This window comes from Channa argus, chromosome 18, assembly GCF_033026475.1.
Source record: "Channa argus isolate prfri chromosome 18, Channa argus male v1.0, whole genome shotgun sequence".
Classification (NCBI taxonomy): Eukaryota; Metazoa; Chordata; class Actinopteri; order Anabantiformes; family Channidae; genus Channa; species Channa argus.
The window spans coordinates 12,415,778-12,431,700 of NC_090214.1; the positions used below are offsets into that span (position 1 = coordinate 12,415,778).

Genomic DNA, 15,923 nt, shown 5'->3' on the forward strand with positions numbered 1-15,923 from the left:
AGATTAAAGTACTTCTATTCTGAAGTAGCTAATCACTCAAATCAAAGGTGATGGTTATTACATTTAAAACCAGATGAGTTTATAACCCCTTGTTATTTCTCTGAGGCAAAAGTCAACTATCAGCCCTCCTGTAAAAATACTTTCATTTATACCTCTTTCCTTTTCTATCATCTATCAACACGTTTTCATCCTGACCAAAAGGTTCTTCCACATGTGTTATATGTTTTTTCTCTGCTAGCCCTTGTCATTTTATCTTGTCTTTTCATTTCCTCTTATTATTAGTCCTTTTAGCTTTACACAGGAAGTGTAACAGTCCGCTCTGCCCCTGATGCTACTGCTCATCTCTCGGTTTTATCTCTCTCACACATGCAAACAGTGTGAGGTATCTTCCTCGCAGCCAGGAACTGGGGTACAAACCAAGGTTTCTCCTTCTCAACAAGAAGGTATCTACACTGGCTGTGCTCTCCTTTGTTTTACCGCTTCTGCTTTGAGATGATCCATCTATCACACACCTGTAGCTGATCTTATATGCAAACTGCCACAAGATGAGCATACGGAAACTGAGTGAGTACTGTGTGTGTCTAAGTAGAGCAGCTTTTTTTTGTGTTTACACATATGTCACCCACTGGGTTAACCGGTGTTTGCGCTTAGTGTTTTCCTGTAATGCTGACAAGTTAAAAGTCACTTAGAAATGCTTTCTCTTACAATAATTAAAGGCAATTTCAGTGACGTGTTTTATTACATTTTGTTATGTCAGTTAAGTTATATAGATTGATTCTACTCCAGGGATACATTGCATATATTTTAAAATGAAGTACACTATACTTCATAGTTTTTAAAGCAGAGAAGATTAGATTTGAGGCAGCAAAGTGCAAAAACAAACAAACAAATAAAAAACAAACAAACAAATTAATCCCCTAACCCACAGTGATAATCAAGCAGGACTATATGCATTCACGCGCGCTCACACACACACTGTATATGCTTAACCTGATAGCTGTAGAGGAAAACAAAGATTTATTGGTCGACTGCTTCTACAGCTCATCCGTAAAGATCAAAATATGAGCTTTGCGATAGGCAACTTGTTGCAGCTTTTATAGTCACCAAGAGGTGAAGCTGTATGTATCAACTCAAAAGTGATTACAATGAACTTACCATTATATACCACAGTTAACAGTTCTGTTGGAGTTGTGTTTCTGTCCACTTGATGTCATATTTCTACTTATAGCTCAGTTGTAGTCTTTGGCAACCACTGATTTGACTAGTTAAAAAAGTTTGCCAGCTGTCATTTGGAGACAGCCAGGCAGATAGTTACTGCTTTTTCACTGGAAAAATCGCTGTGACTGGAATTAAAATCAAATAGATAGTTGTGAGTTGCAAAACCACAACGATGAGTTAAATGTTGATAATAAGCTTTGTAAAGCTGAAAGGGAAACTGGAGAGTTGGGTGAAAATTACACTGTTGAGTCATCTGATTCATTATATATCTCGGAAATGTGCATCTTTAATTCTAGCAGATTCTTTAACTTCTCTTCACCCCCTCCTCTCACTTTTTTACCCATGTATTTAATTGTCTCAAATGTACCATATCAACATGCAGAGCAATGATCCACTGTGGGGACACTGACAAAAAATAAATAAATAAATCATATAACCCATAACCAAATAAATAGTTAAACACATATGTTAGAATATTGCTGTAAATATTGTAGATATATGGGACTATATTTAAATATCACCACCAATACACCACCAAAATATTACATCCTGGAGGACACTGAAAACACTGACAACACTGACAAATAAAAAAAAATAAAAATAATGCTTTTACAACTGCATTCTTGGCTCATAATATCCATTCCCTCTTCTTGCCAATTCTCCCAAGGTTTCAAGTGGTTCGGCAGCCTCACCAACCTCTCTTTTCGTCGCTCCACGGAAAAGTCTGATGCAAAGTCCTCTCAGCTGAAGTCTAAGGCTGGAGCAGGGAGTGAAGCAGCTGATGGAAATCACAGTGGTATCACAAAGATTATGGCTCCAGTTGCTGAAAAGACAGTGGACGACATAGATGCCATGCGTCCTCGCACTGCCAGCTACGTCCGCTCCAGTGAGAGCTATACACATGTAGGCACACTGCCAAGGCTACTGATGAGGAAGAGGGACAAGAGTAATAAGGGTAAAGCAGAAATATGTCATGACCAACACTTAAGATAATTAACTATCCTTTCTCCGGTTTTATTGTTTATTTGTGCTCCTCCTTCTTCTCTAGGAGGCCCAAGCAACAATAAGAAAGGCAAAGACAATGGCAGCATCAACAGAAATCAAAGCCAGAAACCTGAAGGGAATCAAAACCATGGACCGCCAAAGCCCACAGCCAGCCCATCCAAAGTGGATGGAGATGAGGGTGCATTTAAGGTTGACACTGGGCTTAATCAGGAGTCTCTACCTGATCCCAAGGCCCAGCCAATGTCCAAAGCTGAAGGCAATGTCCCAAACACCCCGAACACCTCATCTACCAGTAAAGATGTGTCGCCATCTGGTGGCTCGAGCACTGCATCCCAACCAAATACCTGCAACAAGAAATGTATCGCAAAGGCAGAGTCAGACCTGAATCCTGAAGAGACTCCATCACCTCCACTCAACCCCGATATTGATCTGACCCAGACTTTCGAGGATGATGGGATAAAGTCTGTGTCTGTATCCAAACCAAAGGAAGTGGCAGAGAGCAGAGACCTGACCAAAGGAGCAGATGAAGGACAACAAAACTCTGACAGCACTGATGGGTGAGTGCCAAAAATTTAAAGGTACAGTCTTGCTACAGACTTCAGCAGATTGTATTCGCATGCAGAACAATTTAGGCATCAGTAAAGCTCTGTGTTAACTGACAGACTATAAACAATGAGAAATATATTCTGCTGCACTGCCTGATCTTCTGCATCAAAATCAATAATATTCACCGCAGTACTTAGGTATCTTAGGTGTAATTCAAGGTACATGTACCATTTAAGCAATTCAGCCCTACTGTTGCATTACAATTTTCAATATTTGACATTAAAATGTAAGATTATTTTATAACATACACTCAAAGATTTTTTTAGTTTTTCCAACCACCCTGGATAGTGACCCTCTGTAACTGTTAGTAGTTGGGTCCTTTGATCATGTTTCTATTTCCTCATTACTTGTTCCGTGGATTAATAACTGTTTGAGGCCCTAAGAGGTCCAATATTTTACGGCCAGCTCTCTACACAAATGTTAACAGAGGTTTGCTGATGTGTAGAGACACAATTGTTTGACTCCTACATGCTGGACATCAAATTGTCCAGAAGACTGCAGTTTTCAATCGTTCAATGTGTTGTCCTAATGAAACAGTCCAAACTACCACCATGGTGTGTAATTCACTCCAGTTGATTTTGTTTAACTTATGTCCATTCGATGTGATCCCTGAGTAAGACAAGTCCTTATACAAGTGTCTTAGTTAGGGGCTAGGCATTGAGCCACTCAATTGCATTTGGATACTAAATGTCCATTGTAGAAGCCCCAAATATCTATCGTAGTGGACACCTCGACTAAATCTCATCTAAACAGTACAAAACGCTTAACTTTAGTGCTTTCTTCACCAAAATGTGTCCTCTTTTTGTCCACCTTTGGCTCCAGTGTGTCTTTAGGTTCAGCAGAAACACCTTTGCATACAATTGTTTCATTCTTTTATTAAATTATACAGTTGTGTGTGTGCATGTTGCATAATTTGAAATGTGTTTATTGGACAATATTGCCAAATAGAAAATCTGGACAAGCTTTTTCACATTACAAAAACAGTATAAATCTAATAGAGTGAGGGTTGACCACAGCAACAGGTTAATCCAAATGGACGCATGAAAGTGTTTGAATCTTGAGTCTAATCCAGTCATGGTCAGTGCAGGACTCAGAGGGCGGTTTTTACGCCCTGTTTATACGTACTGGGAAAGTTGGGCAGTTCACACTAGACTTATGAAGCGACTATTGCGAGGCGAAAAATTAAGATTTATTACCTCGTTTTTTAAAGGCAGCAGGTACAGTAACTATTCATCACATGCTACAGATTGCTTTGCTTCTTTTGAGCCGACAGGAAAAATCTGTTGTGTGCGTTTCACAATATTGTAGCTGATTCGTCAAAAAAGTCAGACATTTATTGGAAATTTTGAGGGAAAATGGTTTGCGACTTGTGAGAGTCAGCCGGCCAGATTGCATTTTCTCGCTGCTTTTCCCATGACACGCCAAGGGCACCTCCAATATTTCGTGCAGAGCGTGTATCGTGTTACAGTGGGATCCGCACATGTTCATGTGCATACGTGCTTGCTCGCTGTGCCTGTGCTGGCGTGCATGGGCTCACGTGTGTGTGCACCATCAGCCCATTAGTTCAGCCGGGGGAGCGTGGGAAATACAGGTAATAGAGGAATACAGAGCGCTCCTTTCCTAAACCTCAGGCCCTGCCGGCTGTCAGCATGACCACTTCCCTCTCCTGTCCTTATTCCGTCTAAAGCGCAGCTCCTGACTCTTTTTTGCAGGCTTTTCTGGAAAAGCTCTGCAGCTGATTCTCGCTGGTACTTTTGCTGTCTGGTAAGACTCTGAAATGAAATGCTGTCATGGTGTTTCTGGGGTAGTCTGCTCAGCTGTCATAATCATGGACTTTGGTTCTTTAAGCTCATTGTCCCTGGTGGAGTGAAGCGTGTCAGCCAGTTTTTGCACATTTCTGAAAATCGGATGCCCCCCATTTTTACTCATGCCCTGTACTGCGGAAACAGTTGATCAATGAATTCATTCAACAAAGGGAAAATCAGAATGTTATCACCGATTTAACTCTATTGACAATGTTTTTTATAAACAACAAAATTGCCACACATTACCTGGATCCAACTTTTCATTGGTTGAACATAAAGTTGATGCTGGCTATGTAAATTCTCATGTTTTTGGTTTAGAACAAAAACAGTGGTTTCTAGAAGGCTACACAGTACACAAAGAGCAGAAGAATTACAATTAAAGTTTCAGTATTGATATAATACAACTTAATGCGTACTTTACCAATATGTGGAGATCTTTGTAATATGACCTGATACAGTTAAAAGCAATTTAGTGTGAAATGGTTATTAAAATTTAAATGTAATCCTGATATGCATAAAAGTGTTTTTTTAAGCTTCACAAAGCTTGAACTACAGGTAATCCGCTTGACTTTGACTGTATCTGCTGTAGAGGTTGATGGCCTTCCCCCTGTGTCGATCTGATATGTTTGTTTTATGAACTGCATGTATGGTTGGCGTGAAGATCTGAGGTTTATTAATGTGAATGATTTCATTCAATATTTTATATTTGTACAGCGTCCTTTTATTAAACTGAGATCAAGTGCAGCAGCAACTTGGGAAGGGATTGTAAAGCTCCTCTGCTGTGGGAGCCATTAACATTCACGAGCCCACTGCCACAATAGGACTCTTTGATCTGGCCTCTATGTGGTCATGTGTAACACGGCTTTGCTCAGGGCCTTCTGAGACCCATTGTGCATTTGGGAGCTGTACTGATTGATCTTAAAACTTCTCTGGGAGTGTAATTGCCTCTTTTGCTCACGCTTGCTCTGTATCATAAAGCTGCACAGCAGCTCCCAAGACTGCAGCACAGTGGGGTTTTTGACACATGATCCGCATCCATCATGAGTGTAAAAGTGTGAGTCAGGGTGCCTGAGAGATTGAAACGGCCAGCTCAATATTCAGCAATGTTAGATGTTCAGTGGGGGTTGTTATCTATCCATTTTGCATGGAGTTGGACTGCACCAACAGTTTACTCACTGGAGAGGCTGCTGCAGGGGCGGGTCATGGGAATACATGCATGTTTTTTCTTTTCTTACCGCACTTGTTACAAGATGAAGTCATATACAAAAGAATTCTGATGAAGTGATGCAGCTTTAATCTTGTTGTTTCATTGCAACACATTCACTTATTTATGTCTCTTCCTCTATTTGTGTTCTTGTCTCTTCAGTCACATGGAGCCAGCACAGAACCAGGCTGTCCAGGTAAGCCTGCTCTGTCCAGATGTGTGGGAGTCTATGTGTGCTTCTGGGGCATAAATAAATGTGGCTAAAATTAATCAGTAGTTTTTACTGTTATTATTGTGTGCGCACACACACACAAACATACATACAATGATGCTGGATTTACTGATAGGAGATAGGAGTTGTAGTTTTTAGTCTAAATGAGTTAAATCTGTCTAAATTTTCTCCTCCCTCACATATTATTAAATTTGAATTTTTAATGTGAACACTCAAATGTAATTGGATATTATTAGCCTTTAGTTTCCAACAGTTACACTAATTTCAGCAGGCTCCATCTGCATTTAGCTTAATTCACTCTGCCATTTAGCTAATTGAATTTGTAGTGAAGCAGTGCTAATGTCAGCACTGTGCCGTTAGCAGGCAGTCTGTACCACAGCCAGGAGATGGGGCCATATACCAGAGATGGGTGAGCACAGCGAAGCCCTCTCATGACCTTGGAGCTAGATAATGAGGAGTGATTCATCCTGTATGCTACAAAAACACACACACCTTAAAAGATGAGGCTTTCTACTGTATAAATGTGGAAAGTGAGAACAAAAATAGATGTTTTAAAGGAATGGAAGGAGGAAATTAGGCAGACAGTACGACTGACTGAAGTGAACTGTTGAGCTCTTGGGATGTTTTCTATTGATTTTCCATCACAGGCATGTGGTAAAAGCCTTCTCCTATGACCCTGACCTGCTTTCCTATTGTTAAACAAATACGCCCAACTTCCCCTGGCCACAACAAATTGACTACATAGCACTGCCTCCCTTGTTAGGCTTTTAACAGCATGTTCAAAGTACACGTCTTTACTGTTTATGAATATTTCTGATATAAGCAAAGCAGTAGCACCAGAAAACGGCTAGTAAACCCCAACCCAATTTAAACGTGTTAATGTAGCCAAAGTGTTAAGCCACTCAGCTCTTGACACATTTTACTTTCAATTTTGCAAAAATGTTGAATTTGTTCACTGCCAGAGACACTGTACACTTCTGCTATTTTCCTTTAAAATTTTTATTCTATAAACGTAGACACATTTTTACATTAGGGCGTTTTATTCAATTTCTAAAATGAGTAAATTGTGGCCTAAAAAGAACAAAGGCCTACTTACCATGATAACTGTTTATAAATGTAGCGTTTTATGGCACAGTCACATAACACAATGCATTTATTTAATTTGTATTGCTAATGTATGTGTTTGTTTTATTATTTCTGCAGTCAATTAATAGTAGGCATTTGGGACAAGGATACTGCTCTACCTGGGAGTGTATACCATTATACCTTTATACCGTCTTACAGTGAAATATTATGCCACCAAGTGTTTTTTGGTTCTGAAGCTTTGAATTTTGAATAATCCAGACACGTGTGACTGAGTGCTCTTAGCATGAATTTTAAACATGCTTTTCACTGGATGATCACACTCCCAAGCACATCATTCACATTTAGAAAGTCTAAGAAGTAAAGTCGGTGTTTCCACTTTTCTTGCCTTCACATACTGTTTTTTTTTTCAATACATGCTTTTTCACATAAATGTATTTCTTTACTTTTTTTCTAACTTTCATACAACACAACGGTTCCTTCCACAACCACCCACTGCTCCTTCCATTTCTCTGAAACATTTATGACAAATTTATGTTTTAAGTCAGGAGTTTGCCTCAGTGTTCCCTCTTTACATTGGGAATGACCTGAGAAAGAGAAGGACACACAAACCAATGTGAATATGAGCAAAGAAAATAGGTAATCAGTACGGAAAGCTCTTCATCTTCGAAGCTTTATCATAAATTCTCCATCATCATTTATTTTCTACTGGGACACATGGCTGGTCATGCCATATTTACTGTTCTTGTTTTGGTGACTCTTAGTGGGAGATATAAAAAGCAGCTTTTTAGGTAACTCATTAAAAGTGTTTATTTCAAGTTTGAGCTTGTTTTTCAATATGGTGTATGACAAGTATACAGTGTGTGTGGCTGCTTGTTTGATGATTGTGTGCGTTTGTTTTTATCTGCAGCCCAGCCCTGCTTTGTATTCTGTCGCCTTTAGTGGTTTGTGGTGGATTGATGGGAAGGGCAGGAGGTGGGGTGGAATGGGTTGGTTCATATGAGGTTTATTAACATGTCTGGCTTGAGACACACTGGTGCTCTAAAAATACACGTACGTGTGTGTGTGTGTGTGAGTGAGAGAGAGAGAGAGAGAGAGAGAGAGAGTGAGAGAGAGAAAGACAGAGAGAGAGGGCTCAGCTGTGTTTCTGGGCATTACTGCACATTTGATTATTATAAATGGCTTGAATTTCCAAAATCTGTATGTCTTTGCGTTCTGTGATTAAATTAAAGCCGTGCCCTGTGGCTGCATGTACGTGTGTGTAAGTGACTATTACAGTAGATTGGATTAAGGTGGCACTTCTGTAAATGAGACGGGTGTAAACTGTCAAAGCTCACCCTCTGTAACTCACTCCTGGAAAATGTTTAGTTGCTTTTTCTTCATTGAACAAACGGACATAATACACAGACCACAGACACACATCTACTTTACACACATACACACAAACTTACTTGGCATTTTGAATTAATGCACAATCATTTTATTTTGTTCAAACAGATAAACATATTTTATATCATCATATATCATCTGTTAGGTTTGACTTTCAGGGCATGGACAGGATAACAGGAACAATATATAATGCAGGAAATAAAGTTTGGTGAATCCACAATATCCTCAGTATTGTGAGTTTTCTATGCATATAATTTCTTAGGGTTCTCAGCTGACACACCAGCAATTAGAACAGCTTCCTATTTGCTAACAGCTGTCACTAAAAATATACAAAGCGGAAAAGGTCTCAAAAGTCCAAATATCACATCCAAAAACAGCATCAACAAAAAGGAAGAGTGGGTACAAAACTCACTAAAAGACATTATTTGATGTAGAATAGCTTCACAAGCTGAAATCTAGCCACTGAGGGAACTCTTCAGGGTCTAGTTTCTGTTCATCAAGGTCAGCATGCCCATGCCACTAATCTTGAGAATAATGACATATTGATCCTCTAACACAGTATTACATGCTGCTTTACTTACAGAAGATGTGCCTAGTTGCTACAGCAAAATCTTTTTTTTTTGTATAGGTTTAGTCATTCTAATGTCAATAAAGCAGAGCAGCTGATTTTTAATTGCTCTGACACCTGAATTTATATTTCCCCACGTCTGTGCTATAGCGTTTCCAGCAGGCGGCATCTTTCTCCGTCTCCATTATTGTAGGCTGATGTTTCAAACAGGCTTTGAAACACATATCTGCTAGTTCGATACGGATTAACCAGTTGGTGAATGGGGTCCACACTGTGAAAAACCACTGATGACAATCACACTCACACTCAGATCATTAGCTTTATGTCTGTTCTAACCCCCAGTGGAACTCTGCCTTTGTTTTTAGACACTCGCATGTGCACATATAGACACACTCAAAGATATATATATATATATATGCACATATAATCTAGATGTGCCCTCAGCGTGTTTCTTTTGATCTCTACACATCTCTACAGACACACACTATCACTGTCTATACTCTCTCTATCTCGGTGTGTCCCTCACACACACGTTCACACACACTCCTTTCATTAGTGCAATGCTTGCAGGCACATGCAGGGATTCTCCATTGTGCTCCCTATCAGCCTGTGAGATGGGGCTCACTAATTAATATTTAACTGAAGACCGCCTCCAAGCAGGGGAGGAGATGTGGAGATAGAGTCTGGAGGAAAGGGAAGGTGGAGGGATAGCCATAGAGGAGAAGGGAATGACAGAGGAGAGAAGAGAAGGAAAGATAGTGGCCATAGAGAAGAGGAGGCTGCAAGTTGGAGGTCGGGAGAGGAAGGAGGGGGAGATTAGGGGAGGTGCACCCTGGTAGGAAGAGTTGAGGAAAAGTGGATTTGATAGAGTATAGGAAGAGGTAGTTTAGAGATACAGGGATGCTAAAAAGAGAAATAATGGATGAATGGATAACAGTGGGAGTAACAGGAATGCTAAAAGGAAAAGAAATTGAAGAAAATGTGGGAACAAGTAGCTGTTCACACTGTCTGACACATGCACTTGCTGTAAATACAGAATAATGGAAGACAGATACATGGCTTTAAAGGGAAGCAATAGTGAAAGAAACTAAGGACGTGGCCAGGAAAGATAAAGAACAAAGAGGATTCAGGATAATGAAGTGTATTACACACTAAATTAAGAGCGAGACTTTCTTCAGTTCCCCCAGAGGCACAAAATGGGGGGAAGTTACCAACATTTGTCTTTTGACCTGTGTCTGTGGACAGTTCAGAATATTAACACTGCTTAAAAGAATTTGAAATGATGTGGAAGTGTGTGGCTGGATCATAGGACGTGTACATTTTATTATAATAAATGAACGTGAAAGAGGGAGTTACTCATGCCCCAGACTATACGTCTATAAAGGACACAGTGTATTTTGTATTTGCGCATTTCTGAAGAATATTGTGACTCAGTTATAGGTAATGTGTTGCTTTGCTTTCATGTCTTCCAACAGCAGCCATTGGTATCTTTGTGACAAATATTTATATCATGAGATGAGTCTGAATTATGGTGCGAACACCTCAGATATATTCAAATTTATTTATTATAAGTTCAGAAGACCATATATATTTTAAATTCTCCATCCATCTTATTATCATATGTGTTGGCAACATTATGCATTTTGAGGTGTGTGTGTCTGTGTGACAGCAGTCAGATATAAAATGCTGATTGTTGTGATTGTTTTGGCTTGGTATTATAGAGGATCGAGGGGATATGAGATTATTTGTGACCCCACTGTGTAATCTGTTTAATCCAGTACTTGTATTAAGAGGAGCCGATGCAGTTAATGAATCCATCCTGTGTCTTAGCTCATTGCCTTTCGCCCTTTTTCTCTCTGACCTACTAGCTTGTATTCAAGAAGCAGATTACTGGCCTCATCTGATGCCATGTGTGTTTGTTTATGCAGTGTGGAGATGAACCCAAAGACAAAGTAATAAAAACAGAGTAGGAGAAAAAGGAGCAGCTGTTACTTTACTGTGACCTGGTATGTTGCATATGTTTCTTCAGCTGTGTCTATGTCTCTCCCTTGCGTTATGCTTCCCTGCAGTGGTGCAGACCTCACTAAATGCAGTGTCAGAATTTTGGATGCTGTCAAGGCTCTCGCAGTGTTGCCATGGTGAAGCGTCCTCAGTGAAGTCACTCACTCAGACCTCTGGAAAATCAACCCCGCCCCTCCTGACATCTCCCTACCGGCATGTGTGCGTGTGTGTGTGTGTGTGAAATGGGCCGGTGAAAATCACACAGTGTTATCCTTGAAACACCTGCCTCTGTGTTTCAGCCTATAATGAGCTGTCTAGCTGCAGTCTGCATGGTGTTTTAGAGACACATGATTATATTCTCTCTCTCACTTACACTCACACACAAACACACACACACACCCCTACACACACATTATTTCACCACCACAACCACATTTACAGTAGCTCCTGCAATCTCAAGGAATATATGTTGTGGTAAATATGCTGGAATGTGTAAAATGAAATAAAATATGCAATGGTGTGAATATACATGCAAATGTGTGTGTGTGTTGAGTGGGGGGCAGGCCTGTTGGTTTCCTTTCATGACAAAAGAAAGGTTAGATTCCTTTGGGAGGCTGCATTCCTCCTATTTGATTCTTCTTTATTCATCATCTCATCTCACAATTATCTTTCCTTTCCCTCCTGCCATCTTTTCCTCACTTTCTCCCTATTTTACTCCCTCACTCTACCCCCCCCTCAACCCCGTGTCAGCATTGTCTCAGCACTGAAGCGGGGTCGTTAAGTGGGTGGGTGGGGTTTCTGCCTGCGATTCGACAGCAGTCCTCTCTGCTTGTGCCTGCTAGCTTTCACCCCACCACCACCACCAACACCTCCCCCGTCCCTTCGACCCTCCCTCCATCCATCCATCCCTCCCTCCCTCCCACCCTCTCTCTCCCACTGGTCCAACCCTCCCCCCACCCACACTCCTTTCATCAGCAAGCAATGAGGTAATCCTTAGCAGCCGCGTGAAGTGCAGCAAGTGCAGTGAGAGGGAGAGAAGCGAGAGCAGAAGCGACAGAAGCCGGTGTGGGGCAGAGGCACCAGAGATGTCAGGAACTGTAATATCACTCACTGTTATCAGTACCAGCTGTAAGCAGCTCGCTCGTAGCTAATAGCTGATGTGGTTACAGGCAGCTGTTTGCAAGCTGTAACAGTGGTGTTAGCTGTTTAGCTTGTAGCCTGGTTTTGTAGTGGTGGCACTATGTTGAGGGGCTGTTAGGCAGGCAGAGAAGGAGGTAGGCAGGCAGGGGTGGGACAAGCCTAGTCAAGGGGCTGGGGTTTAGATTGGTCCCCAAGGGTGGAGTAGAAGAGCGAGGAAGTGAAGACAGGAAAAAGAAGAAGAGGCAGAGGTGAAGTAGAGGAAAAGAAGAAGGAAAGAAGGGGAAGGGTCTGAGGAAAGGTGTGTACCCACCATGACGGAGAGGTGTAGTCTGTGGAGTGCCCTGTCAGCCGCAGCATGCTGCTTCTACCGGGGATCCTTCATGCAGGTGCAGGTGAGTGAGCATCTCTGTGTCAGTATGTTAGAGAAACAGGCACAGCATAGGATCCATGGTCAGTTACAAAGTGCATTCACCAGATGAGATGTCATTATAATTTATGTGTGCTCTGATTTCATATAATGTCCAAGTTGCTATAGGTTTGGCACATTTGTGTATGCACGTGTGTGTGTTTGTGTAGGTTGGGGTGTGTATTCGTGGGAGGTGTGCACACTGTTGGCTCCTGTCCTGGCAACCAGTAATGTCAGCCTGCCTGCTAGCTGGCAGACTGATGATATCATAGATGCTGTAGAGTGCTTGGGTGTCAGGTGGACCTCGTGGAGAGAGATAGAGGTGAATGTTGAGGGAGAAGAGGAAATATGGGAGTTTTGCATTTGTGAGAATGAGAATTTTTTTCTTATCTGTGTGTTTGAGTAATAAAGTGAAGTGAATGCATGTAAAGGGTGCACAAGAGTGAAATGTACAGTATCAGTTTAACTTGGGTCTAATTCTGGCTGGGTGGTTGAAACCCAATATCTGACCTCATTGCTGGGACAAAATAACGTACAGTGTGTTTTGTATGTGTGTACTGTATGTTTGTGTGTCCTGCTTGATGGTTGATGCTCACATTTTATGAAAATGTCAACCAACACCATCAGGCTTGTTTTAGAGGGGCCATGGTGAGATTTTACATGACAGCAGTGATAAGAGAAAGTGATGGAAAATAGAACCAAAAGATGTTACTCCTGTTACTGTGTTGGACTGAAGTTGTCATAGTAGTAGATGTACAAGCTTGTCTTCTCTTCTCCTCTCCTCTCTGTGCCACGTTGTTTATTTGCAATCGACTGTGTTGTTGTAATTATGGCCACAGAGTTGTGTTTGAGTGGGTGGTTTAGCTGCATTTCAAGGCGGTAATCCCTGCGTTAGGTGTTGGCGTGTCCCACCTCGTCTCTGGCAGCAGGACAGTTCGTCAAATGTGACAACTCTCTGAGAGAGTCGGTGTCTTCACGCTGGATTACTTTGGTTGTTTTGTTGTTCTAAAAACAAGCGGCTGTCTTAGACAAAGCCATGTGGAGAGACGTTCTTGGCTCTTGTCTTTCTAGGTTTTGGAGGCATCTGCTTTTGTTTGGAGTGAAGTGTTTGAAAGATCAGAGTAATGAAGTTGTTTTAATTAAATCTGTCATGGGGCTCTTGTGTAGTGGTTGTGGTACAGCTACGTGTGTGTGAGCGGGGGGTAAATTAATTAGCACTCATTCAATGGGTAGAGTTAAGAGGGAGCCTTTCTATTATGGAAAAACTTAGTTTTGTTTACAAACAGTGTGATTTTTGTCATTAGACCAATATTGAAGCAATATTGATTTACTAATCTCGTCTAATTAAACATAGGCTGTCAGGCACAGCACTACATGACACGTAACCCAAACCATGTCTGCCACATCAGACAAGTAATGCTTTAATCTTTACTTGTTCTGCATGTTCAATGTCATATTGTTGCTTTTTTTTGCCTCTTGGGGTAATCATTAGATATGATATGTACAGTCACAGAATTTTTTTTTTATCTTAAAAATGAGCGTTACTGCCGTGTGAAACACTCAGGGGAACTACTGGTTTTGCTCTTTGATCTTCTTGTGTTTCCTCTTTTCCTCAAAAAGGAGAATACCTCGACATAGTGAAAATAAAAGTAACTGCTTAGCCACATAATGACAAACGCAGAACACTTGAAGCTTTTAAAATACAATAGACATTTTAAAATATTCAGTTTTTTTTTTTTTTTTCAGCGTACTGTGTGTGTAATTATACTCATATTGCATCTCTTTGCTGTCTGTGCACCACTAATGACTGCAGACGGTCTTGCTCATGCTGGCTTTTGCTTCATGAGTGTTCATTAGTGGTCAGTACCACAGTGGGAAAAACTGCTTCCACTACGCAAATTAAAACCTTTTATATTCTCTGTTTTTATGCCCAGAATAAACACAAATACAAATTTAATTGATATTTCACGTATAAGTTTTCATCATAATCATCATTACAGCCAAAAAAGATAAACTGCTGATAGACACTTCATTTTCTGAAGGGAGTTATGAATTAATAAAAATATTAATATTGCACAAGTGACACACAGAGGTGGTGTTGATACAGTGACAGTGGTGGCGACCTCTGCTTATCAGCTGTATCAGTGGAGAGAGATTACATTTGATCCCCTAGTCTAGACTGCAGTGTGCCAACTACGCATGCACACACAAACACACACACACACACACACACACACACACACACACACACTAATATGTCTGTCTGTAAGTGGGACAATGTAACTGCTCACTGGACCCCTGCAGTGGCAAACCCCCTTCTATCAGCCCCGACAAAAACACACACACACACACACACACACACACACACACAAAAATACATAAACAGATGCGCAGACACAAAAATATACATAATGATCCCCTCCCTTATACTTTGATCATTTTTTAAGTTAATCCTTTTTTTTTCTGCATCTCCTTTTCTCTCTTTTCTCTCTTCCCCCATTCGACTCTGTAGCCTAATTCCCTGCTGACCTGACCAGCATGTGTCAGCCGTCATGCCAGCCAGCAGCCAGTCCCTCTGTCCTTTAGCATTTCCACAGCCCGACTGTATCGGGAACGTTGCTGTTGACCTCCAACCTCACAACATGGCACCTTTTCCCGGTCATTCCAGTGCACAGTTCACTGAGATTCTGTTTGTGGAAACAGATTCTTATGAACTTAATGCCTTATGGTATTTCAGGACAAAAATCTATTTTAGAAAATATCTCATAACTCTGAACTCTGATTTGATCACAAACTGTTGGATAATGCAAGGCAGCATTGTACTATAAAATAAAAGGCTGAAATTGCTTTTGTTTATACTGAGGTTTACTTTTTTAAAATCACAGTATTTTTCAGTATTAAACTGATATTCACCTCATCATTCTATGTCTCTATGCACCCAAGGTTGTGTTTTACTGCTGCAAGAACATCCAGATTACCTTGGTTTAAAGTGAATAAAGGACGCTTGCGACAAAAACTGAGAAAAGGGATAGTGTTGTAGAATGTAAAGAGGCAGATTGATGATTATTCACTAGGGTCCATTTTAATAAGTAACAATACAGTTTGATTGCATTTTTCTCACCTTTGGTTTTTTTAATAATAAGTATTGATTTTATCTTCAAACTTGCACCTGTGGCTTTGGAAATAGGTAATGAACAGTACACAGCACATGTAGCAGGAGGCTTTTGTTTTTCAAGCAGCAGATACAGTAGCTCATGCACATTACT

General features: G+C 40.8%; 1 protein-coding gene across 3 annotated transcripts in view; it reads left to right on the forward strand.

Annotated features, from left to right (window-relative positions):
- Nucleotides 1-325: 325 nt before the first annotated feature.
- The window catches only part of sh2d3ca (SH2 domain containing 3Ca), a 44,643-nt gene continuing 29,045 nt past the window's right edge, over nucleotides 326-15,923 (forward strand). Inside the window, exons 1-4 of one of the 3 annotated variants that reach the window (XM_067484107.1) lie at nucleotides 326-564; nucleotides 1,886-2,173; nucleotides 2,267-2,780; nucleotides 6,001-6,034. In XM_067484107.1, the coding sequence (XP_067340208.1) occupies nucleotides 546-564; nucleotides 1,886-2,173; nucleotides 2,267-2,780; nucleotides 6,001-6,034 (855 nt within the window). In that variant the 5' untranslated portion in view covers nucleotides 326-545. The remainder of the gene's footprint in view (nucleotides 565-1,885; nucleotides 2,174-2,266; nucleotides 2,781-6,000; nucleotides 6,035-15,923) is intronic. The other 2 variants (XM_067484108.1, XM_067484109.1) reach the window with 2 other exon arrangements.